The sequence below is a fragment of the Salvelinus fontinalis genome, chromosome 4 (genome assembly GCF_029448725.1).
Source record: "Salvelinus fontinalis isolate EN_2023a chromosome 4, ASM2944872v1, whole genome shotgun sequence".
Lineage (NCBI taxonomy): Eukaryota > Metazoa > Chordata > Actinopteri > Salmoniformes > Salmonidae > Salvelinus > Salvelinus fontinalis.
In genome coordinates this window covers 54,895,820-54,920,679 of record NC_074668.1, presented here as the reverse complement: position 1 = coordinate 54,920,679, position 24,860 = coordinate 54,895,820, and the positions used below count along the sequence as shown (strand labels likewise).

Genomic DNA, 24,860 nt, shown 5'->3' with positions numbered 1-24,860 from the left:
TTGCTCCTTCTTCACCACACTGTCTGTGTGAGTGGACCATTTTAGTTTGTCTGTGATGTGTAGGCAGAGGAACTTCAAACGTTCCACCTTCTCCACCGCTGTCCCTTCCATGTGGATAGGGGGTGCTCCCTCTGCTGTTTCCTGAAGTCCACGATCATCTCCTTTGTTTTGTTGATGTTAAGTGAGAGGTTGTTTTCCTGACACCACAATCTGAGTGCCCTCACTTCCTCCCTGTAGGCTCTCATCGTCATTGTTGGTAATCAAGCCCACTACTGTTGTGTCGTCTGCAAACTCGATGATTGAGTTGGAGTCGTGCATGGCTATGCAGTCGTTGGTGAACAGGGAGTACAGGAGGGGGCTGAGCACGCACCCTTGTGGGGCCCCAGTGTTGAGGGTCAGTGAAGTGGAGATGTTGTTTCCTGCCTTCACCACCTGAGGACGGCCCATCAGAAAGTCCAGGACCCAATTGCACAGGTCGGGGTTGAGACCCAGGGCCTCCAGCTTGATGATGAACTTGGAGGGTACTATGGTGTTGAATGCTGAGCTGTAGTCAATGAACAGCATTCTTACATAGGTATTCCTTTTGCCAAGATGGGGTAGGGTAGTGTGATTACGATTGCGTCGTCTGTGAACCTGTTGGGGCGGTATGTAAACTGAAGTGGGTCTAGGGTGGGCTGTAAGGTGGAGGTGATATGATCCTTGACTTGTCTCTCAAAGCAATTCATGTTGCAGAAGTGAGTTCTACGGGGCGGTAGGCATTTAGTTCAGTTATCTTTGCCTTCTTGGGTACAGGAACAATGGTAGCCATCTTGAAGCATGTGGGGACAACAGACTGGGATAGAGGGCGTATGAATATGTCTGTAAACACACACCAGCCAGCTGGATGATGTGATGTGGCTGGATTTCTTTTTGTTGTCTGTGATTTCCTGTAGACCCTGCCACATACGTCTCGTGTCTGAGCCATTGAATTGCGACTCCACCTTGTCCCTGTACTGGCATTTCGCTTGATTGATTGCCTTACGGAAGGAATAGCTACAGTGTTTATATTCAGACATCCATCCATGGTTTCTGGTTAGGGTAGGTTTTATTAGTCACAGTGGGTACAACATCTCCAATGCACTTCTTTATAAACGCACTCACCAAGTCAGCGTATAGGTCGATGTTGTTCTCTAAGGCTGACCGGAACACATTCCAGGCCGCATGATCAAAACATTCTTGAAGCGTGGCTTCCGATTGGTTGGACCAGCATTGACTGGTTCTCGTCACTGGTACATCCTGTGAGTTTCTGCCTATAAGACGGAAGGAGCAAGATGGCGTTGTGGTCGGATTTGCCGAAGGGGGGGCAGGGGGATGGCTTTGTATGCATCGCGGAAGTTAGAGTACCAGTGGTTGACGGTATTGCGCATGCGCATAGCGCAATCAATATGCTGGAAGAATTTAGGTAGACTTTTTCTCAAATTTGCCAAGTTAAAATCCCCACAATAAACAATAAATGCAGCCTCAGGATATGTATGGTTTCCAGTTGGCATATAGTCCAGTGAAGTTCCTTGATGGCCGTCTTGGTGTCTGCTTGAGGGGGAATGTACACAGCTGTGACTATAACTGACGAGAATTCTCTTGGTAGGTAAAATGGCCGGCACTTGATTGTAAGGAATTCTAGATCGGGTGAGCAGACGTCTCTTGAGTTCCTGTATGTTGTTATGATTACACCATGAGTCGTTAATCATAAAGCATACACACCCGCCCTTCCTTTTCCCAGAGAGGTCTTTATGCATGGAGAAGCCCGGTGGCTGAACCTGACAACATGTCCCGAGAGAGCCATGTTTCCGTGAAATTGAAACATTTTCAATCTCAGATGTTTCTCTGGAAGGCAACCCTTGCTCGAATTTCATCTACCTTGTTGTCAAGAGACTGGATGTTGGCTAGTAGTATACTCGGGAGCGGTGTGCGATGTGCACATCTACGGAGCCTGGCCAAGTGGCCGCTTCATCTTACCCTTCTGCGGCATCGTTGTTTTGGATTGTTTACTGGGATTAGCTCCATTGTCATGGGTGGTGGTCCGAACAAAGTATTCGCTTCGGGAAAGTCGTATTCCTGGTCGTAATGTTCGTAAGTTGATGTTGCTCTTGTATCCAATAGTTCTTCCTGGCGGTATGTAATAAAACTTAAGATTTCCTGGGGTAACAATGTAAGAAATAATACATTAAAAAACTAAATGCTATATTGAACTCGAAGCGAGGCGACCATCTCTGTCGGCGCCGTGCAATACCCCATAATGTCGGTGGAATTATGTTTTTCATTTTTTTTCCAAATGAATTTGAAATGAAAAGCAGAAATCTCTTGGGTCAATATTCAATATTCAACTCCTTTGTTTTTGGCAAGTGTAACAGTCCTGACCTATTTATGTTAGTTTTTATGTGTTTATGGTCAGGGCATGTGTTTTGGGTGGGCAGTCTATGTTACCTGTTTCTATGTTGGTTTCGGTTTGCCTGGTATGGCTCTTGATTAGAGGCAGGTGGTTTGCATTTTCCTCTAATCAAGAGTCATATTTAGGTAGGGCATTATCACTGTGTGTTTGTGGGTGATTGTCTCCTGTGATGTCTTCGTTATGTTCGATGTATTCACTTTTGGAGCTGTTTGGCTGTTCGTATGTTTCGATGTCCGTTCCTGTTCGTGAGTTTACGTTCGTCTATGTAAGTTTATGTTCAGGTTCCGTTGTACGTCGTTTTGTTATTTTGTAAGTTTTGAAAGTGTTTTGTTTTGTTTAGTCTACGTCGTATTTGTAATAAAAATGGCTTATTTCCCTGACTCCGCATTTTGGTCTGAAGATCCTTCTCTCCTCACCTCATCCGAGGATGAGGAGAGCGACAGCTCTTACAGAATCACCCACCAAAATACAGAGACCAAGCGGTATGGGAATGCTCGACGGAGCAACAAGGACTTTTGGACTTGGGAGGAGATCCTGTCTGGTAGAGGACCCTGGGCGCAAACTGGGGAATATCGCTGCTCTCGTGAGAAGAGTGAGGCAGTCACAGCCCAGGAGCGGTGGTTTAAGGAGGCAGCTAGGAGACGTGGATGGAAGCCGGAGAATCAAGCTCGAAACCGGAATTATGAGGGGACACGTCTTGCACGGAAGCCCGAAAAGCCCGTGAGTAACTCCCAAAAATTTCTTGGGGGGGGGCTAAAGGGTAGTGGGCTAAGGGCAGGTAGGAGACCTGCGCCCACTTCCCAGGCTAACCGTGGAGAGCGGGAGTACGGGCAGACACCGTGTTACGCAGTAGAGCGCACGGTGTCTCCTGTACGTGTGCATAGCCCAGTGCGGGTTATTCCACCTCCCCGCACTGGTAGGGCTAGATTGGGCATTGAGCCAGGTGTCATGAGGCCGGCTCAACGCGTCTGGTCTCCAGTGCGTCTCCTCGGGCCGGCATACATGGCACCTGCCTTACGCAGGGTTTCCCCGGTTCGCCTACACAGCCCGGTGCGGGTTATTCCACCTCCCCGTACTGGGCGGGCGACCGGGAGCATTCAACCAGGTAAGGTTGGGCAGGCTCAATGCTCAAGAGAGCCAGTACGCCTGCACGGTCCGGTATTTCCGGCGCCACCTCCCCGCCCCAGCCTAGTACCTACAGTGCCTATATTACGCACTAGGCTACCAGTGCATTTCCAGAGCCCTGTTCCTCCTCCACGCACTCTCCCTATAGTGCGTGTATCCAGTTCAGTGCCTCCAGTTCCGGTCCCACGCACTAAGCCACCTGTGCGTCTCCTAAGTCCTGTACACACTGTCACTTCTCCCCGTACTAGTCCTGAGGTGCGTGCCCTCAGCCAGGTGCCACCAGTGCCGGTACCACGCACCAGGTATAGAGTACGCTTTGAGAGTTCAGTGTGCCCTGTCCCTGCTCCACGCACTAGTAGGAGGGTGCTTATCATTAGCCCGGTGCCTCCAGTTCCGGCATCACGCACCAGGTCTACAGTGCGCCGTATCCGGCCAGAGCCATCCGTCTCCCCAGCGCCATCTGAGCCATCCGTCTCCCCAGCGCCATCTGAGCCATCCGTCTGCCAGGAGCCTGCAAAGCCGCCCGTCTGCCATGAGCCTGCAAAGCCGCCCGTCTGCCATGAGCCTACAGAGCCATCCGCCAGACAGGAGCCGCTAGAGCCGTCAGCCAGACAGGAGCCGCTAGAGCCGCCCGCCAGACAGGATCTGCCAGAGCCGCCAACCAGACAGGATCTGCCAGAGCCGCCAACCAGACAGGATCTGCCAGAGCCGCCAACCAGACAGGATCTGCCAGAGCCGCCAACCAGACAGGATCTGCCAGAGCCGCCAACCAGACAGGATCTGCCAGAGCCGCCAACCAGACAGGATCTGCCAGAGCCGCCAATCAGACAGGATCTGCCAGAGCCGCCAGCGAGCCATGAGCAGCCAGAGCCGTCAGAGAGCCATGAGCAGCCAGAGCCGTCAGAGAGCCATGAGCAGCCAGAGCCGTCAGAGAGCCATGAGCAGCCAGAGCCGTCAAAGAGCCATGAGCAGCCAGAGCCGTCAGTGAGCCATGAGCAGCCAGAGCCGTCAGAGAGCCATGAGCAGCCAGAGCCGTCAGAGCGCCATGAGCGTCGAGAGCCGTCAGCCTGCCATGAGCGTCGAGAGCCGTCAGCCTGCCATGAGCGTCGAGAGCCGTCAGCCTGCCATGAGCGTAGAGAGCCGTCAGTCTGCCATGAGCGTCGAGAGCCGTCAGCCTGCATGGACCTGCCAGAGCCGTCCAAACAGGACCTGCCAGAGTCCTTCAGCCGGGATCTGCCCCTTGTCCCGGTGTTGCCCCTTGTCCCGGTGCTGCCCCTTGTCCCGGTGCTGCCCCTTGTTCCGGTGCTGCCCCTTGTCCCGGTGCTACCCCTTGTCCCGGTGCTGCCCCTTGTCCCGGTGCTGCCCCTTGTCCCGGTGCTGCCCCTTGTCCCGATGCTGCCTCTTGTCCCGGTGCTGCCCCTTGTCCCGGTGCTGCCCCTTATTCCGGTGATGGTCCTTATCCTGGTGCTGCCCCTTGTTGTTGTGCTGCCCCTTGTCCCGGTGCTACCCCTTGTCCCGGTGCTGCCCCTTGTTCCGGTGCTAGCTGTTTATTTAGGGGAAGGTAATGTTTGGGTGGTCAGTGGAAGGGGTAGAAAGAAGAGGGGAGTGACTATGGTGGTACGGGGACAGCGTCCTGAACCGGAACCACCACCGTGGTCAACTGCCCACCCGGACCCCCCCCTGGACTTTGTGCTGGTGCGCCCGGCGTTCGCACCTTGGGGGGGGGGGTACTGTAACAGTCCTGACCTATTTATGTTAGTTTTTATGTGTTTATGGTCAGGGCATGTGTTTTGGGTGGGCAGTCTATGTTACCTGTTTCTATGTTGGTTTCGGTTTGCCTGGTATGGCTCTTGATTAGAGGCAGGTGGTTTGCATTTTCCTCTAATCAAGAGTCATATTTAGGTAGGGCATTATCACTGTGTGTTTGTGGGTGATTGTCTCCTGTGATGTCTTCGTTATGTTCGATGTATTCACTTTTGGAGCTGTTTGGCTGTTCGTATGTTTCGATGTCCGTTCCTGTTCGTGAGTTTACGTTCGTCTATGTAAGTTTATGTTCAGGTTCCGTTGTACGTCGTTTTGTTATTTTGTAAGTTTTGAAAGTGTTTTGTTTTGTTTAGTCTACGTCGTATTTGTAATAAAAATGGCTTATTTCCCTGACTCCGCATTTTGGTCTGAAGATCCTTCTCTCCTCACCTCATCCGAGGATGAGGAGAGCGACAGCTCTTACAGCAAGCCTAAATAAGTTCAGGTGTAAAATTGTACTTAAGTCACATAATAAGTAACATGGACTCACTCTGTGTGAAATGATAGTTTAACTTAATTTTTGAAAGACTACCTCATCTCTCATCACATACAATTAATTATCTGTAAGGTCCCTCAGTCATGCAGTGAATTTCAAACACACAGATTCAACCGCAAAGACCAGGGAGGTTTACAAATGGTTCGCAAAGAAGGGAACCTATTGGTAGATAAAAACAACAGACATGAATTATCCCTTTGAGCATGGTAAAGTTATTAAGTACACTTCGGATGGTGTATGTGTGCACCCAGTCACTACAAAGATACAGGTGTCCTTCCTAACGCAGTTGCCGGAGAGGAAGGAAACCGCTCAGCGATTTCACCATGACTTTAAAACGGTTAGAGTTTAACCTCTCTGGGATATGTGGGACGCTAGCACCTCGCCAACAGCCAGTGAAATTGTAGGGCGCCAAATTAAAAACAACCCAAAATCTCACAATAAAAATTCCTCAAACATACAAGTATTAAACACCATTTTAAAGATCAACTTCTTGTTAACTTCTACTTCATCACAATCCCGGATCCAGGAGCACCTCCATCAGTAAAAAAGCTGACTAGCATAGCCTAGCATAGCGTCACAAGTAAATACTAGCATCTAAATATCATTAAATCACAAGTCCAAGACACCAGATGAAAGATACACATCTTGTGAATCCAGACATCATTTCTGATTTTTTAAATGTTTTACAGGGAAGACACTATGTAAATCTATTAGCTAACCACGATAGCAAAAGACACAACTTTTTTTTCCCACAATTTTTTTCCTGCATAGGTAGCTATCACAATTTCGACCAAATAAAGATATAAATAGCCACTAACCAAGAAACATCTTCATCAGATGACAGTCTGATAACATATTTATTGTATAGCATATGTTTTGTTAGAAAAATGTGCATATTTCAGGTATAAATCATAGTTTACCATTGCAGCCACCATCACAACTCTCACCAAAGCAACTAGAATAACTACAGAGACCAACGTGAATTACCTAAATACTCATTATAAAACATTTCTGAAAAATACACAGCGTACAGCAAATGAAAGACAAAGATCTTGTGAATCCAGCCAATATTTCAGATTTTTTAAGTGTTTTACAGCGAAAACACAATATAGCGTTATATTAGCTTACTACAATAGCCAACCACACAACAGCATTGATTCAGGCCAACAATAGCGATAACGAATAAACCAGCATAAGATATTAATTTTTTCACTAACCTTCTCAAACTTCTTCAGATGACAGTCCTATAACATCATATTACACAATACATATAGAGTTTGTTTGAAAATGTGCATATTTAGCGGCACAAATCGTGGTTATACAATGAGAATAGTAGCCAAGCAGTAACTAATCCTAAACTTGACAAAAAAATACAGGTTGGACAGCAAATGAAAGATACATTAGTTTTTAATGCAATCGCTGTGTTAGATTTTTAAAATGAACATTACTACGACATACAGCGTGCGTTAAAGCGAGACCGCACCGAAATTAATGGCGGATTATGCATGTTACATTTTTCAACAGAACAACGAATTAACATCATAAATAGTTCTTACTTTTTGATGTGCTTCAAACAGAATCTTGGGCAAGTTGTCCTTTGTACAAAAGAATCGTTGCTCGGTTGTAGAATGTAGTCTTCAACGTTGGAATTAGCAGTAAACATTAGCCATGTGGGCCAGACGTGCCCAACTCCCTAGAACGCAACACTAATAAATACCCGAAAATTGCAATATACTGACATAAACTGATATAACTCTGTTTAAAATAACAACATTATGATGTCTTTAACAGCTATATCGAATAAAAACAGAGCCGGATTTATCTAAGAGCTATAACCGGAGCTTTCTAGTACGACATGCCAAGGTCCTTCCTGCGTCATGGTTAAAAGGGGGAAGAGGGTACACCACGTTGCCAGCCTATTTATAGGCCTTCAGATCTGCCTAGAGACTCCATTTCAATTCTCACTATTCGCTGACATCCAGGGGAAGGCGTATGCAGTGCATCTCAACCAATAGAAGACAGGCAAATTAATAAACTGACCTCAGAACAGCCAGCAGATTTCAGCATTCTCACATCCTCATAGGAAAAAGGCTCCAACTCAAGTTCTGTTTTACTCACAGATATAATTCAAACGGTTTTAGAAACTAGAGAGTGTTTTCTATCCAATAGTAATAATAATATGCATATTGTACGAGCAAGAATTGAGTACGAGGCAGTTTAATTTGGGAACGAAATTATTACAAAGTGCAAACAGCACCCCCTATTGAGAAGAAGTTAACCTTTCTAGGACACACGTTCCGCTAGCGGACCCCCCCCCCCCCCCCCCCCCCCCCCCCACAACATTCCACTGAAAAGGCAGCGCGGGAAATTCAAATATATATTTTTTCTGGATATATGTCTTGGCTGATTTCTTTTTAGATTTTTTTCGAACTTTCACACATTAACAAGTCCAATACAGCAAATGATAGATAAACATCTTGCTAATCTACTCATCGTGTCCGATTTAAAAAATGCTTTACAGCGAAACCACCACATATGATTACGTTAGATCACCACCAAGTCCAAAAAACACACAGCCATTTTCCCACCCAAAGATAGGAGTCACAAAAATTAGAAATAGAGATAAAGTGAATCACTAACCTTTGATGATCTTCATCAGATGACACTCATAGGACATCATATTACACAATACATGTATGTTTTGTTTGATAATGTGCATACTTATATCCAAAAATCTTAGTTTACATTGGCGCCATGTTAAGAAATGCCTCCAAAATATCCGGAGGAATTGCAGAGAGCCACAACTAATAACAGAAATACTCATCATACACTTTGATGAAAGATACATGTTTTACGTAGAATTAAAGATACACTTGTTCTTAATGCAACCGCTGTGTCAGATTTCAAAAAAACTTTACGGAAAAAGCACACAGGTCGAATAAACTGGTCAAACTAAGTAGAGAATCAATCTTCAGGATGTTGTTATCATACATATCCAATAACGTTCCAACCGGAGAATTCCTTTGTGTCTCTAGAAGTAATGGAAAGCAAGACGATGTCATTTGGAATGCGCGTGACCAGGAACTGGCAATCTGCCAGACCACTGACTGAATCACCTCCCATCCGGCCCCACAAAACAGTACAGGCTTCATTCAACGTTCTACAGACTGTTGACATTTAGTGGAAGGCATAGGAAGTGACAACAAATCCATATCTTACTGGGATTTGAATAGGCGATTTGTTGAAAATCAACCAGCCTCAGAATTTCCACTTCCTGTTTGGAAGTTTGGCTTACATATGAGTTATGTTATACTCACAGACATAATTCAAACAGTTTTGGAAACTTCAGGGTGTTTTCTATCCAATAGTAATAATAATATGCATATATTAGCATCTGGGACAGAGTAGGAGGCAGTTCACTCTGGGTACGCTATTGATCCAAAGTGAAAATGCTGCCACCTATCCCTAAAAAGTTAAATTATTAAAGAGTTCTCGACAATAGAGAAGAGAAGAGAGAGTGAGAGAGGAGAGCGAGATCAGGTGTGTCCGTATGTGTAAGCAAGCATGTAATTGACTATGTGTGTGTTCATATCCACTTCATAATGTTCAGATAATTTTACAGTTCCCATACCTTCTTTTTTTTCGTAACCTGAGGTCTCTGTAAAATTTTGTACAGCCACGGGTGTTATGGAGCTGTCTCTGAATAGCTGTCCATCTGTAAAGAGTTTGTCCACAATGATAAAGGCACACCTACCATCCTTCCTTTGTTGTCTTTCTACCGGATACAGTGTCTTACGGCGTTTGTTTTTCTCCCTTGAAAACTGGTCATTGAAACTTAATTTACTCCCTTTAAGCTCCCTTCCTCTGCTTTTGATCAGCTCCTTTGTTGATAGTGTTCAAATTTTGTGATGATCAGTCGGGGACCCTTGGTCTTGTCGCTCTAAGCTCCAAGTCTGTGTACTCGGTGGAAAGCCACCTTGTTTACAGTCTCTATGGGAAGTTCCAAGCGGATTGCATGAACTCTCTGATTGCCCCCTCTGAATTATTGGATGCGTCTTCAGGAATCTCCGGAAAAAAATTGATTTTCACGCATGCTACGACTTTGTATGTCTAGTAGCAACTCCATCACCCTGTTTTCCCTAAGTAGACAATCTATGTTGGAATCGTGGATTTTTACCTTGGCTGTGAGTGTCGTGTTTTCTCTTTGGAGCGTGAGAATTTCACTCTGGCTGAACTCCAAACTCCCCCTCAGCCCTGCTACCTCCTCACACAACTTTTCCAGTGTTGCATGGATTCCAGCCAGAGCACTAGCCTGTACCTCAATGGTAAGTAAATCGTCCGTGTCTGTAGATGAATCTGTTCTTCTTTTTTTGTCGTGTTAAAGTTATTTTTTGAGGTGGTCAGATCTTTCCATGAAGGAGTATGTTGTTCCTCCGTAGCATAAAGCTGTTGGTACTCGTCGATTTCCCTCAGGATCTCCTTAGTATCCAGATTTGCTCTTTACTGCAACCAGTTTTTTTACGAAAAGATAACAATGAGTATTTCCCACGACAACAACAGGTGTCTGTAGTACAGCCAGCTAGTGCTCGCAGAATCCACGCAAAAAAAGGAACACAAACTTGCAGTCCCAGCCATAAAGGCTAACCGCGCCGATGAACTGAAAGAACCAGACTTGTAGAGGTCAATTATTTTTCTTGAGGTCTTGGCTGATTTCTTTTGATTTTCCCATGATGTCAAGCAAAGAGCCCACACAAGTGGATTTTTATTTAAGTGTCACATGATCTCAGTATATATATACATGTCCTGAAAGGCCCCAGAGTCTTCAACACCACTAAGCAAGGGGCACCATGAAGACCAATGAGCTCTCCAAACAGGTCAGGGACAATGTTGTGGAGAAGTACAGATCAAGATTGAGTTATAAAAGAAATATCAGAAACTTTGAACATCCCACGGAGAACCATTACATCCATTATTAAAAAATGGAAAGAATATGGCACCACAACAAACCTGCCAAGAGAGGGCCACCTACCAAAACTCATGGACCCGGCAAGGAGGGAATTAATCAGAGAGGCAATAAAGAGACTAAAGATAACCCTGAAGGAGCTGCAAAGCTCCACAGTGGAGATTGGAATATCTGTCAACAGGACCACTTTAAGCCGTACACTCCACAAAGCTGGGCTTTGTGGAAGGGTGGCCAGAAGAAAAGCTGTTGCTTAAAGAAAAAAATAAGCAAAGACGTTTGGTGTTCATCAAAAGGCATGTGGGAGACTCCCCAAACATATGGAAGAAGGTTCTCTGGTCAGATGAGACTAAAATTAAGCTTTTTGGCCATCAAGGAAAATGCTATGTCTGGCGCAAACCCAACACCTCTCATCACCCCAAGAATACCATCCCCACAGTGCAGCATGGTGGTGGTAGCATCATGTTGTGGGTATGTTTTTCATCGGCAGGGACTGAGAAACTGGTCAGAATTGAAGGAATGATGGATGGCGCTAAATACAGGGAAATTCTTGAGAGAAACCTGTTTCAGTCTTCCAGAGATTTTAAACTGGGACGGAGGTTCACCTTCCAGCAGGACAATGACCCTAAGCATGCTGCTAAAGCAACACTTGAGTGGTTTAAGGGGAAACATTGGAATGGCCTGGTCAAAGCCCAGACCTTAATCCAATTGAGAATCTGTGGTATGACTTAAAGATTTCTGTACACCAGCGGAGCCCATACACCTTGAAGGATCTGGAGCAGTTTTGCCTTGAAGAATGGGCAAAAATCCCAGTGGCTAGATGTGCCAAGCTTATAGAGACATACCCCAAGAGACTTGCAGCTGTAATTGCTGCAAAAGGTGGCTCTACAAAGTGTGTGTGGGGGGGGGGGGTGAAATAGTTATGCACGCTCAAGTTTTCTGTTTTTTGGTCTTATTTCTTGTTTGTTTCACAATAAAAAAAATATTTTGCATCTTCAAGTGTTATGTAAATGTTATGTAAATCAAATGATACAAACCCCCCAAAAATCCATTTTAATTCCAGGTTGTAAGGCAACAAAATAGGAAAAATGCCAAGGGGGGTGAATTCTTTTGCAAGCCACTTGCAAAAGTAAGCAACTGGGGTTGCTTACCGAGACAACATTGAATGTTCCTGAGTGGCCTAGTTACAGTTTTGACTTAAATAGTCTTGAAAATCTATGGCAAGACTAGCAATGATCAGCAACCAACTTGACAGTTTGAAGAATTAAAAAATAAATAATGTGCAAATAATACATATATTTTGTGTAGGTCGTTGACAAAATAATGACATTTTAATCTATTTTAATCCCACTTTATAACACAAAATGTGGAAAAAGTTGACGGGTGTGAATACTTTTTGAATGGACTTTCTCTATCTATGGCTGTGGATGGACCTAATATCATATAATGAGGGATTGAAAAGTATGTTCTTTGTTTGGCAAACCCTTTCACTTTATGTATTGTATGTCTGACATTTTACACAGTCTTATTTTCGCGGAATTTACTGTTATCATATGTAGTCCTGAGCCCAACTCTAACCCTTTGATTACCTGGAGCAGTTTCCATATATTGTTTAGCATCCAGTCACAAACAATCAAATAAATTGTTTCTCCATAAATACAGTAAAGAGATGACACATTTGAGATTCCATAGTTTCCCCACTCAACACATAAGCACGGATGACAAAACTAACTGAAAGACCAGAGGACATCTCACTGAAAGCAAACTACTACTGTGCATGGGTAGAGATTTACAACAACATCCTGCTCTGGAGTGTTTGTAGTTGTTTTCTGATGAGTTATTCCAAAATGGCTGCTGTCTAACCACTGATACAGGATGAGTTTTCTACTAACTACTTATGCAGGGTCAGATATTCTTCATGCCCTCAGATGCTTTTAGGGATATGATCATCTGACCCTAGATCTGTGATTATGGTTGATGTCTACGTCGTGCGCTAGGCTAACCCTTCTACTCTGTCTTCTTTCTCCTTCCTCAGGGGGGCGGGGACAGTGGCTACACCAAGGAGAAGATCCGCATCGTGGAAGGAGTGTGTCTCCTCTCCAGCGAGGAGCTGTACTGGGAGGACCTGAAGCAGCTGAAGCCGTCGCGTGGTGGTCTGCACACATGCATGCGCACGGACACCGTGTCCCTGCAGGCCAGCAGCGCCTCGCTGGACGACGGCGAGACAGAGCAGTTGCTCCAAGAGGAGACGTCGGAGTGTTCGTCCATAAACACGCTGACCCCCGTCACCGTCACACCCCAACGCCACCCCCAACACAGCCTGCCCGACACCGGCTGGACCCCCACACGCAAACCCTCCACCGAGAGCGAGGTGTAAGGGAGGCCTCTTGCTTCACTGCCTCTCTACTCCTACTCTTTACCCTTAGTCCTCCTGATCCCTTCAACTACACACCCTTATATACACACACACACACACATGTATACAGTATACACATACATACAGTAAACGATACGTACTTATGCTTCAGGCCACAGTGAGTCATACACAAACTGACACTCACACAGATAGGTGGTACATACAGACACTACCGCCACATACATACTTCATGCTACACACACACATTTATGCATGCATACACATCTGGCATCTCCTCGGCCCGCTGGACTTCGTCCTACACACACACATCCGCACTCTTACCACCACCCTCTCACAACCACAGACTGACTCACCGCTACCCACTTCAGGCAACAGACTGAATTACAATTTACACGCATGCTGGAAAAAGAAAGCAAAGAATACACTTTGAGAAAAGAAATGACAAAGAGAGAAAGAAAGAAATGACATCTGGAGCCTTTTTAAAGAATGCAACCCCTCAAGGTGAGGGCCGCTTAGTTGTGTATAACATTGCATTTTTTGTGAACTTTTTGACAAAGCTAAAAACGATATACTCTCCCGCAGGAGACTATGTAACAAACTGCTCGCTCTCTCTATAATGCCACTCATCATATACCATGTCCCTATGAACTCTATTTATGAACTTTTTGTTCTTTGAGTTGGTTTTTGCTGATTTTAAAGAATGGTGAGAGTGTTGTGTAGATCTGTATTACAGTATGACCCAGTCATTCAAACCTCTATATTTATGTGCCAAAGGGTGGAGCTTCGCTACGTCTACATTTACACTAGAATAACATTTTATGAGCTATGTGCCACGTAAAGGACGGACGGACAGACAGTTACCAATGGGAGAGCTCAGCAATGGGATGATCTGTTTCAAACATGTTTCACATTGTATACCTCCTCTTCTAAAACCAACCATGGACTTATCTATCTGGTCTCTCTTAACTGGTACTCTAGACAGGTCCTGGAAACTGGTATTCTAGATTGGTACTGGAAATGGGTACTCTAGACTGGGACTGGAAACTGGTACTTTAGACTGGTACTGGAAACTGCATTAACAATCGTTGAAATCCATTAATTTTTCAAATCTAAAGTAAACTGCAAGTAAACCATTTCTGGTCCTCGGGGAATAGCATTCTCGATGAAGTATAAGTGCCAAACATTTTTTTCATTTTTTTCTTTCCTCAGTTTTATATTTCTTGGAGTTTGTAAAATGTGCTTGGCGTTCTTTTAGCTGTTCTGATTAAGGCAGATATCTGTCATCTCTGAACCTGTAAAGCACTGTACACTTAGTGTCCACTGTTCTAGACTATAGAATAAGCTTCAGTGTATTATGTCATTTGACAAGGTTGCCCTCTGTGAAATATACAGTGCACATACAGTGCATTCGGAAAGTATTCAGACTTATTGACTTTTCCACATTGTTACTTTATGGCCTTATTCTGAAATTGATTATATATGTTTTTTGCCTCATCAACCTCCACACAATACCCCATAATGACAAAGAGAAAATAGTTTTTTAGAAATGTTTGCATATTTTATACAAAATGTAGAACAGATGCCTTATTTACATAACTATTCAGACCCTTTGCAATAAGACTCAAAATTGAGCTCAGGTGCATACTGTTTCCATTGATCATCCTTGAGATGTTTCTACAACTTGATTGGAGTCCACCTGTGGTAAATTCAATTGATTGGACATGATTTGGAAAGGCACACACCTGTCTTTATAATGTCCCACAGTTGACAGCACATGTAGGAGCAAAAACCATGCAATGAGGTCGGAGGAATTGTCCATAGAGCTCAGACACAGGATTGTGTCGAGGCACAGATCTGAAGAAGGTTCCAAAGAACACGGTGGCCTCCATCGTTCTTAAATCTAATAAGTTTGTAACCACCAAGACTCTTCCCAGAGCTGACCGCCCGGCCAAACTGAGCAATCGGGGGAGTAGGGCCTTGGTCAGGGAGGTGAACAAGAACACAATGGTCACTCTGACAGAGCTCCAGAGTTTCTCTGTGGAGATGGGAGAACCTTCCAGAAGGACAACCATCTCTGTAGCACTCCACCAATTAGGCCTTTATGGTGGTAGTGGCCAGAGGGAAGCCACTCCTGACTAAAAGGCACATGACATCCCGCTTAGAGTTTGCCAAAAGGCACGTAAAGACTCTGACCATGAGAAACAAGAATCTCTGGTCTGATGAAACCAAGATTGAACTCTTTGGCCTGAATGCCAAGCGTCAAGTCTGGATGAAACCTGGCACCATTCTTACGGTGAAGCAAGGTGGTGGCAGCATCATGCTGTGGGAATGTTTTTCAGCGGCAGGGACTGGGATACTAGACTGGATCGAGGGAAAGGTGCACCTTCCAACAGGACAACGACCCTAAGCACAAAGCCAAGACAACGCAGGAGTGGCTTTGGAAAAGTCTCAATGACCTTGAGTGGACCAGCCAGAGACCGGACTTGAACCTGATCGAACATCTCTGGAGAGACCTGAAAATAGCTATGCAGCAACGCTCCCCATCCAACCTGACAGAGCTTGAGAGGATCTGCAGAGAAGAATAGGAGAAACTACCCAAATACAGGTGTGCCAAGCTTGTAGCGTCATACACAAGAAGACTCAAGGTTGTAATCACTGCCAAAAGCGCTTCAACAATGTACTGAATAAAGGGTCTGAATACTTATGTAAATGTGATATTTAAGTTTTTTTATTTACATTTGCAAAAATGTCAAACTGTTTTAGTGTTGTCATTGTTGGGTATTGTGTGTAGATTGAGGGGGGGGGGGATTATTTAATCTATTTTAGAATAAGGCTGTAACATAAAAATAATAACATAAAAATTCAAGGGGTCTGAATACTTTTCGACTGCACCATACAGTATATGAGATTACCATGAACCATATATCACGGAGGTGTTACCTTAGACAAAGAATATACCACTGGCAATTTACGGAACCATCCATATTATTCAAATAAAAACAATATATATTACATATGCAGCGTTTACCGTGAATGCAGTCTCCGCGAACTTTGGAACATTGCCTTTACATTTCAATCGCGCTGTAGTGCGGATCTTCAGCATTACGGATTGAATTTAGCCCTTAGATTAACATTGTTTTGTACTGTACAATCTGTCATGGAAATGCAGAGGGTGGGAAATAGAGCATTGCTCTGGACAGATATCAGTTTGAGTTCTCAAAACCATGTATCTTGAAGTAACTTCAAGTTCAGCAACATGCTGATTTGCTGCTAGACAGGAATTCCACAGCACTGATGCCAATGAGAGAAGGTCTTGGCAGCTATTTTACCTGAGGTCTCTGATGGTTGGATCACAGACGCATCAATCTGACCAATGCTTCAATCATTAACTACGCTAACACACAGAATCCCACCCACTCAGCGAAGGTTTCTAAGCTGTACAGATTTTACCATGCATTTTAAGCAGACAAATTGTCAAATATATTGTGTTGATTTTGTTGTATAGAGAGTATTTTGTACAAAGGGATTTCATTATTGTTTTTACTTGTATTAATATTACTCACTGGAGAAGAACATTTTTGTTTTGCTGGATTATTTAACCACTGTGTTTCCAAACATTGTAAATGATAGGGTTGCTGCCAGTTATTTAATAATGGTCACATATAACTGTTGTAAAGTTAACTAAAAGAGATATTTATGATTTCTTTGTTTGGTTGTCACTTAATGTGTAAATATGAAAAAGACTAAATGAATTTCCTGCAGTACTAACAAGCTGTGTTGTGTGATGTAGTGAATTACCCCTTTGCTATCTTTTAATATAAACTGCATTTGCATTTTAATGGAAATGTGACACACTTTTCTTGTTGTCTCACTAGTTTGAAGCAATGGATCTTCCTCTGCAGATCTTACAGAAGCCCTGAAACCCAAGGATAAAAAGGAATTGTGCTCCACAAATTAATTATTCATTTTTATTAAAAAGACAAAAATTACACATGTAAAGGCTTAATTACATACGGTTGAAGTTGGAAGTTTACATACACTTAAGTTGGAGTCATTAACTCGTTTTTCAACCACTCCACAAATTTCTTGTTAATCTATAGTTTTGGCAAGTCGGTTAAGACATCTACTTTGTGCATGACACAAGTAATTTTTCCAACAATTGTTTATAGACAGATTATTTAACTTATAATTCACTGTATCACAATTCCAGTGGGTCAGAAGTTTACATACACTAAGATGACTGTGCCTTTAAACAGCTTGGAAATTCCAGAAAAAAATATGTCATGGCTTTAGAAGCTTCTGGTAAGCTAATTAACATAATTTGAGTCAAATGGAGGTGTACCTGTGGATGTATTTCAATCCCAGAACAACAGCAAAGGACCTTGTGAAGATGCTGGAGGAAACGGGTACAAAGTGTCTATATCCACAGTAAAACGAGTCCTATATCGACATAACCTGAAAGGCCGCTCACGAGGAAGAAGCCACTGCTCCAATACACCCATAAAAAAGCCAGACTACGTTGTGCAACTGCACATGGGGACAAAGATCGTACTTTTTGGAGAAATGTCCTCTGGTCTGATGAAACAAAAATAGAACTGTTTGGCCATAATGAACATCGTTATGTTTGGAGGAAAAAGGCATGCCGAAGAACACCATTCCAACCATGAAGCACAGGGGTGGCAGCATCATGCTGTGGGGGTGCTTTGCTGCAGGAGGGACTGGTGCACTTCACAAAATAGATGACATCATGAGGGATGAAAATTATGTGGATGTGTTGATGCAACATCTCAAGACATCCGTCAGGAAGTTAAAGCTTGGTGCATATGGGTCTTCCAAATGGACAATGACCCCAAGCATACTTCCAAAGTTGTGTCAAAATGGCTTAAGGACAACAAAGTCAAAGTATTGGATTGGCCTTCACAAATTCCTCAATCACATAAAAAATGTGTGGGCAGAACTGAAAAAGCGTGTGTGAGCAAGGAGGCCTACAAACCTGACTCAGTTACACCAGCGCTGTCAGGGGGAATGGGCCAAAATTCACCCAACATTGTGGGAAGCTTGTGGAAGGCTACCCGAAACGTTTGACCCAAGTTGAACATTTTAAAGGCAATGATACCAAATACAAATTGAGTGTATGTAAACTTCTGACCAACTGGGAATGGGATGAAAGAAATAAAAGCTGAAATAAATAACACTCTCTACTATTATTCTGACATTTCACATTCTTAAAATAAAGTGGTGATCCTAACTGACCTAAGACAGGCAATTTTTACTTTGATTAAATGTCAGGAATTGTGAAAAACTGAGTTTAGATGTATTTGGCTAAGGTGTATGTAAACTTCCGACTTCAACTGTAAATGAATATTAATGGGAATATAGTCATAATATAAACAAGAGAAAAGAGAAGTTTAAAATGGAAAAATACAGTGCAATCGGAAAGTATTTCTGACACCTTCACTTTTTCCACATTTTGTTACATTACAGCCTTATTCAAAAATGTATTAAATTGTTTTTCCTCCTCAATCTACAAACAATACCCCATAATGACAAAGCAACAACAACAAAAAACGTATTAGAAATACTTGCATAAGTATTCAGACCCTTTGCTTTGAGACTTGAACTTGAGCTCAGGCACATCCTGTTTCCATTGATCATCCTTGAGATGTTTCTACAACTTAATTGGAGTCCACCTGTTTTAAAATCAATTGATTGGATATATTTTGGAAAGGCACACACCTGTCTATATAATGTTCCAAAGTTGACAGTGCACGTCAGAGCAAAAACCAAGTAATGAGGTCGAAGGAATTCTCCCTAGATCTCGAGGCACAGGAGTGGGTTTTATAAATTTCAGTAGAAAAGGGCGGTTCCATGACGCCGACTTAATGTCTATGCTCACGTGGGCGTGGCCATTGATTTGGTTAACTTTATACGAAAAACCCATACTCTCATTTAGAAGGTTAACATCACATAACACTTTTTCACAAATAGTTTCATGTTTAGTCACATATGTTTCACAATATTTAGATGTAAACCTGACAGCTGGGAAATGTACACTTTAAGAGATACAGTTCTGTGTGTTTCCTGTCCTTCATGAGATCACCAAATGAAATGCACTCGTCATAACTGTCCCCTAAGTGTCCATGGACCATTTCCACATTCTCAAAAGTAGAAATATTGTTTAAATCTCCCATTTTGGAGATTAGGAGTTTTGCCAAGAGAGGGTCTTGGTTCTCTTTGACTCTCTCCATATTGCATGGCAGTTTCTAACAATTATTTATGAGCTGTCGTAAAGTCATAAAACTGTGGAGAGAGAGGGGGGATTATGATTCTTCCCCCACGGCACGTCATGACACATTTTTGGCCATTGTTTTGATTGCCCTTTTTAAGGTTTATACAAATCTTTCTGCCAAGCCATTTGTGGTTGGATGATGAATGTCCGGGAATGCCTCACTTCTGTACTGTCATCTGTTATTGCTAACAATTTGCTTGGGAATCCTGTTCTGGAGAAGATAGTCCTAAGAATAGGGATTGTCTTTTCCGATGTGATCAACTTCAGGCCATGTGCATTGATTGCGATCAAGAACCATGAATGGTCTGGTAAAGGTGATATTGACTAGTTGCCATGGTTATGAAGGCAATGGTGCCTTCTGGTATTAAAGGCCATCCATGTCTTTACGCGTCAAAAGATACACGTCAAATAGGTTTTTAATTTGAGGCGTAAAATAACAAAATTTGATTATAGAATGTTGTGTGCTGAATTTGCGTGTGCAAGCCAAGCACCCCCATCACGGTCAGTAGCACTGCCAAAGCTGAAAAAAAGTCTGCAAACAAGCACATACGTTGTTTCCTGGCTACCCAGACTCCTTGCTCCGGCCAAACGCTACGCAATGCCCATGGACGTTAGTTTCTTCTCTTCAATGAGGTGATCATAGTTCATCCCCGACTGTCACGAGAATTATGTTCTCCAGGTTCATAACCCAATTCGATTAACTTCTTGAGAATACAGGGGGTGCTGTTTCGCATTAGCATAATTGCCTCTACAGATTAAACTGCCTCTTATTCAATTATTGCTGTTACTATATGCATATAACCATATGCCATTGGATAGAAAACAAGCTATGGTTTCTAAAACCGTTCCAATTTTGTCTCTGAGTCAAACACAGGTCATTTCACAGCACTTTCCCTGAGCCAGAAGAAGATTGCAAGATGTGTATGCTCGCTTCAAAGCTCTGCCTATATATGGTCACGCGACCTATGACCCGAAACACACTTCCTTCTTCTTCCTCTGGGTGTCTGGAAGACGTCAGAGGAGAAATTTTTTGTTTATCTTGTACTGACGTGAAATAAGACCTATTTCTTTAGCGTGACCGACAACTTCCGGTTTCTGAGATGCGCGTTTTCAGAGGTGCCATTGTCTTTTGTTATGCTGACGTTACGGATGAAAACTATCTCCGTGTCGAAGTTTGTTTGATACATGTGACCATATCACCGTAATGTATGTTTTTTCAATATAGTTTAATCAGATTATTAGAATTTTTTCGGGAGTTTTGCCGTGTTCCGTTCTTTGAGTTTTTTAACTTTGGACATGGACCGTGCCAGTCGACCAGTACCCAGGCTAAATGAAGAGGGGAGGTTGCCATTGTGAATGGATTGAACGACTCATCAGGACTAAGGACACCTTGATCAACATTCTGATGAAAGATAAGCAATAGTAAGACCCAATTTACGATGTTATTTCATATATCTGTCGTGCATGTGAACTGGTCGGGGGCGTCCAGCCGGTTCTGGCTGGCCTGGTTATGCTAATTTAGCGATACATTTTGTTTTCGCTATAAAACATTTAATAAATCAGAAATATTGTTTGGATTCACCAGATGTTGGGCTTTCAATATCTGTACGCTGTGTATTTTTTCTGAAATGTTTTAAGACAAGTAATTAGTTATATGACGTTGGTCTCTGTAATTGTTCTAGCTGCATCAGTACTATATCAGATTGCAGCTGCAATGTAGAACTGTGATTTATACCTGAAAAATGCACATTTAAAAAAAAAAAACTATGCTATACCATAAATATGTTATCAGACTGTCATCTTATGAATTTGTTTGTTGGTTTGTGGCTATCAATATCTTAGTTTAGCCGAATTGGTGATAGCACCTGATGGAGTAAGAAACTGTTGGAGTAAGAAAATGGTGTCTTTTGCTAACGTGTTTAGCTAATAGATTTACATATTTTGTCTTCCCTGTAAAACATTTAAAAAATCTGAAATGGTGGTTTTATTCACAAGATCTGTGTCTTTCATTGGGTGTCTTGGACTTGTGATTTAATGATATTTAGATGCTACTATTTAATTGTGACGCTATGCTAGCGATGCTAATCAGTGTGGGGGAGGTGGGGGGTGCTCCCGGATCCCGGATCCGGGTTAGGTACTTAGGTAAGCTTTCTAGCGCAGCAATGCTATCGTGCTAGCTAACCAAAGAGGGAAATAATTCGTTCTGGAACCCAACTAAAGACTCTACTGGACATTGGACCCCGTTACAACATTCTGATGGAGTACCAAGAAAGATAAGACCCAATTTGGGATGCTTTTTCATATATATGTCGAACTGTTGAATGCTAACTCTGCTAACTGTGCTAGGCTAGCGCTTGACTAGAATCAATGCTGCCTTATGCTAGCTTATGATGTTAGCTAATATAACGATATATTGTGTTTTCGCTGTAAAACACTTCAAAAATCGGAAATGTTGTCTGTATTCACAAGATATCTGTCTTTCATTAGTTATCCACCATATGTTTTTCTGAAATGTTTTATGAGGTGTAATTAGTAGCCGACGTTGGTGTATGTATTTTCTATGGCTACTCCCGGCTGGATTCAGACTGTAGCTATGTATTAGCATTTTTGGGTAGCATCAATGTAAAACTGATTTATAGCTAAAATATGCACTTTTTATGAACAAAACATAGATTTATTGTGTAACATGTTATATGACTGTCATCTGAGGTCGTTTTTTCTGGGCTCTTTAGGTTGGTTTAAGTTTATTTCGGTTGGTTGTGCATGCTACTTCAATCATAATTCATACTTCATAATCATAATTCATACGTGTCTGTCCACTTTTGTATTTGGTGGTGAGCTAACATAAATATATGTGGTGTTTTCTCTGTAAAACATTTAAAAAATCGGACATGTTGGCTGGATTGACAAGATGTTTATCTTTCAAATGCTGTATTGGACTTGTTAATGTGTAAAAGTTAAATATTTTTAAAAAATAGATTTTGAATTTCGCGCCCTGCAGGGGTGTCATTTTCGGTCCGAGGTCGGGCTTGCACGCCAAACAGGTTAAGTGTAATAGGATTATTGCAGTGATCTTCTACAGACTTGAAACTTCTGAAAAATAAAAGATCCTGTAAGGGGTATTTTGAAAGAGAAGTCTCAATGTCTAACCAAATAGAGGAGTCATCGTTTGTGATCCGATCAGAAATATAACATAGGTGGGCACACCACTGATAGAACCTGATATTGGGCAGATCCAAGCCCCCCATAGAACTTGGCAGCTGCAATATTGCCATCTTAAGCCTTGGCTTGCGTTTACTCCATATGAAGGAACTTAGCCATCCATTTACATCCTTTATTATCTTATTGGAGAGTAATACTGGGATCATTTGGATTGGGTAAAGTAGTCTAGGTAAAATGTTCATTTTCAAGAGGGATATTCTACCCAACCAAGAAATCGGGAGAGAGTTCCAGCGCTTATTGTATCAAACAAGGGACCAAAATTGGCTTTGTACATTTGCTGGAATTTAGGAGTTACAAATATACCCAGATACGTAAAGCCTGAGGGAGACCATTTAAAAGGGAAGGGGGGAGAGGTATTAGGTACAGAGTGAAGGCTACCAAGTGGCATAGCCTCTGATTTAGTTAAGTTAATCTTGTAGCCTGAGAATTCGCTGAATAATTGAATAATATTAATAAGAGATGTAGTTGAGGTCTCGGGATTAGAGATGAATATCAGGACATCATCAGCATACAAGCTTATTTTATGGTGAACATCACCAATGAGCAGCCCCTGTATAGCAGGCCCTGATGGCCTCGGCCAGTGGTTCCATAGCGAGTGCAAATAGGAGGGGGGACAAAGGGCAGCCCTGTCTGGTACCTCTGTATATAGAGAAGCTATTTGACCTTAGCCCATTAGTAAGGACAGCAGCCTGAGGATCATCATATAAAACCTTCACCCATTTTATAAAGTTGTCCCCTAGACCACATTTATTTAGAGCAAAGAATAGGTAAGACCACTCCACACAGTCAAAAGCTTTCTCAGCATCTAGGGAGAGCACAAGACCATCCCTAGCACTTTGTCGGTAGGCTTGAATTACATTAAGAAGCCGCCTGACATTGTTGCACGACTTACGGCCCTTAATAAAGCCAGTTTGGTCTCCTTTCACTATTAGTGGCAGTGAGTCCTCTAATCTTGTGGCTAGAATTTTAGAAAGTAATTTTCTATCCACATTCAGAAGGGAAATTGGTCTCTACGAGGAACAAGACTCTGGACATTTTCCCTTTTTAAGAATAAGTGATATGTTGGCTTCCCTCAGTGTTTGAGGGAGCTGGTCATTTGAAAATGAGTGGTTAAACATATCACGCAATGGCTCAAGGATCAGGCCATGGAACTCTTTATAGAATTCACTACCAAACCCGTCTGGTCCTGGAGCCTTACCGTTTTGCAGATTCTTAATTGCGAACATTATCTCTTCCTCGGTAATAGGGGCATTAAGGAGAGACCTCTGTTCTTCGGAGATAGTAGGGAGCTCAATCTTAGAAAATAAATTCTCCATTAATTTGGGTGCGTCATTTGGCAGTTCTGAGGCATAAAGATTTGCATAAAATGTCTTAAATGAGTCATTTATCAATTTATTTTCATATAAATGATTGCCATCCGAATCAGTAATAGTAGCAATTGACTGTGAGTCAGCTCTCTTTTTAGCTAGGTACGCCAAGTAATTTCCTGGCTTATCGCCATGTTCATATAGCTTTTGCCTGACAAATCCCATTTTCTTTTCAGCGTCTTGTGTTAGGAGAGAGTCCAACGTTGATCTAAGAACTGATATTTCCTTTAATAGGGCAGGCGTGGGAGTTTTAATGTAGTCCTTCTCTTTAGTTCCTAATTTACCCTCTAACGTTTTTTGCTTTTCACGCTTTTTCCGCCTCTTAGTGGCTGTGTATGACATAATCAGACCCCTGGCGTACGCCAAATTCATATGGCGGTGAGTGTATATTGTTCACAGTTTAAATAAAAAAATATATACATTTCATGAGGAGGCGGAAAACCGAGTCGAAATCGGCCATTACAGTCCCTTTTTATGCCATGAAGCTCGTTGATTGGCCAGTGAGTCACCAAGCCCTAGCTACACCTCCAACGTATTAATTAATCAAAACACCAGCCATTTTCCACCACCGTCAGGTATTGCTCCCATTATTCCAGCTGTGCAAACTGAAAAATATTTCTGAAATGCCCTATGGCTATAGTGCCACAGAACAGTGCTAGGTTTTACCTCTTTGTATTTATTATGGATGCCAAGGCAGCAGCTACTCTTCCTGGGGTCCAGCAAAATTAAGGCAGTTAGTCATACAATTAAAAAAACATTACAATACATTCACAACCTATTTCACAACACAACG

The 24,860-nt window shown here is 42.8% G+C and overlaps 1 protein-coding gene across 3 annotated transcripts in view; it reads left to right on the top strand.

The window, feature by feature from the left end:
• Positions 1-17,034, top strand: part of LOC129854014 (low-density lipoprotein receptor-related protein 4-like) — a 221,259-nt gene extending 204,225 nt beyond the window's left edge. For 2 of the 3 annotated variants that reach the window (XM_055920608.1, XM_055920607.1), the window contains exon 38: positions 12,848-17,034. In XM_055920608.1, coding sequence (XP_055776583.1) covers positions 12,848-13,189 — 342 coding nt within the window. In that variant the 3' untranslated portion in view covers positions 13,190-17,034. The remainder of the gene's footprint in view (positions 1-12,847) is intronic. The other variant, XM_055920609.1, reaches the window with a different exon arrangement.
• The last annotated feature ends 7,826 nt before the right edge of the window (positions 17,035-24,860 follow it).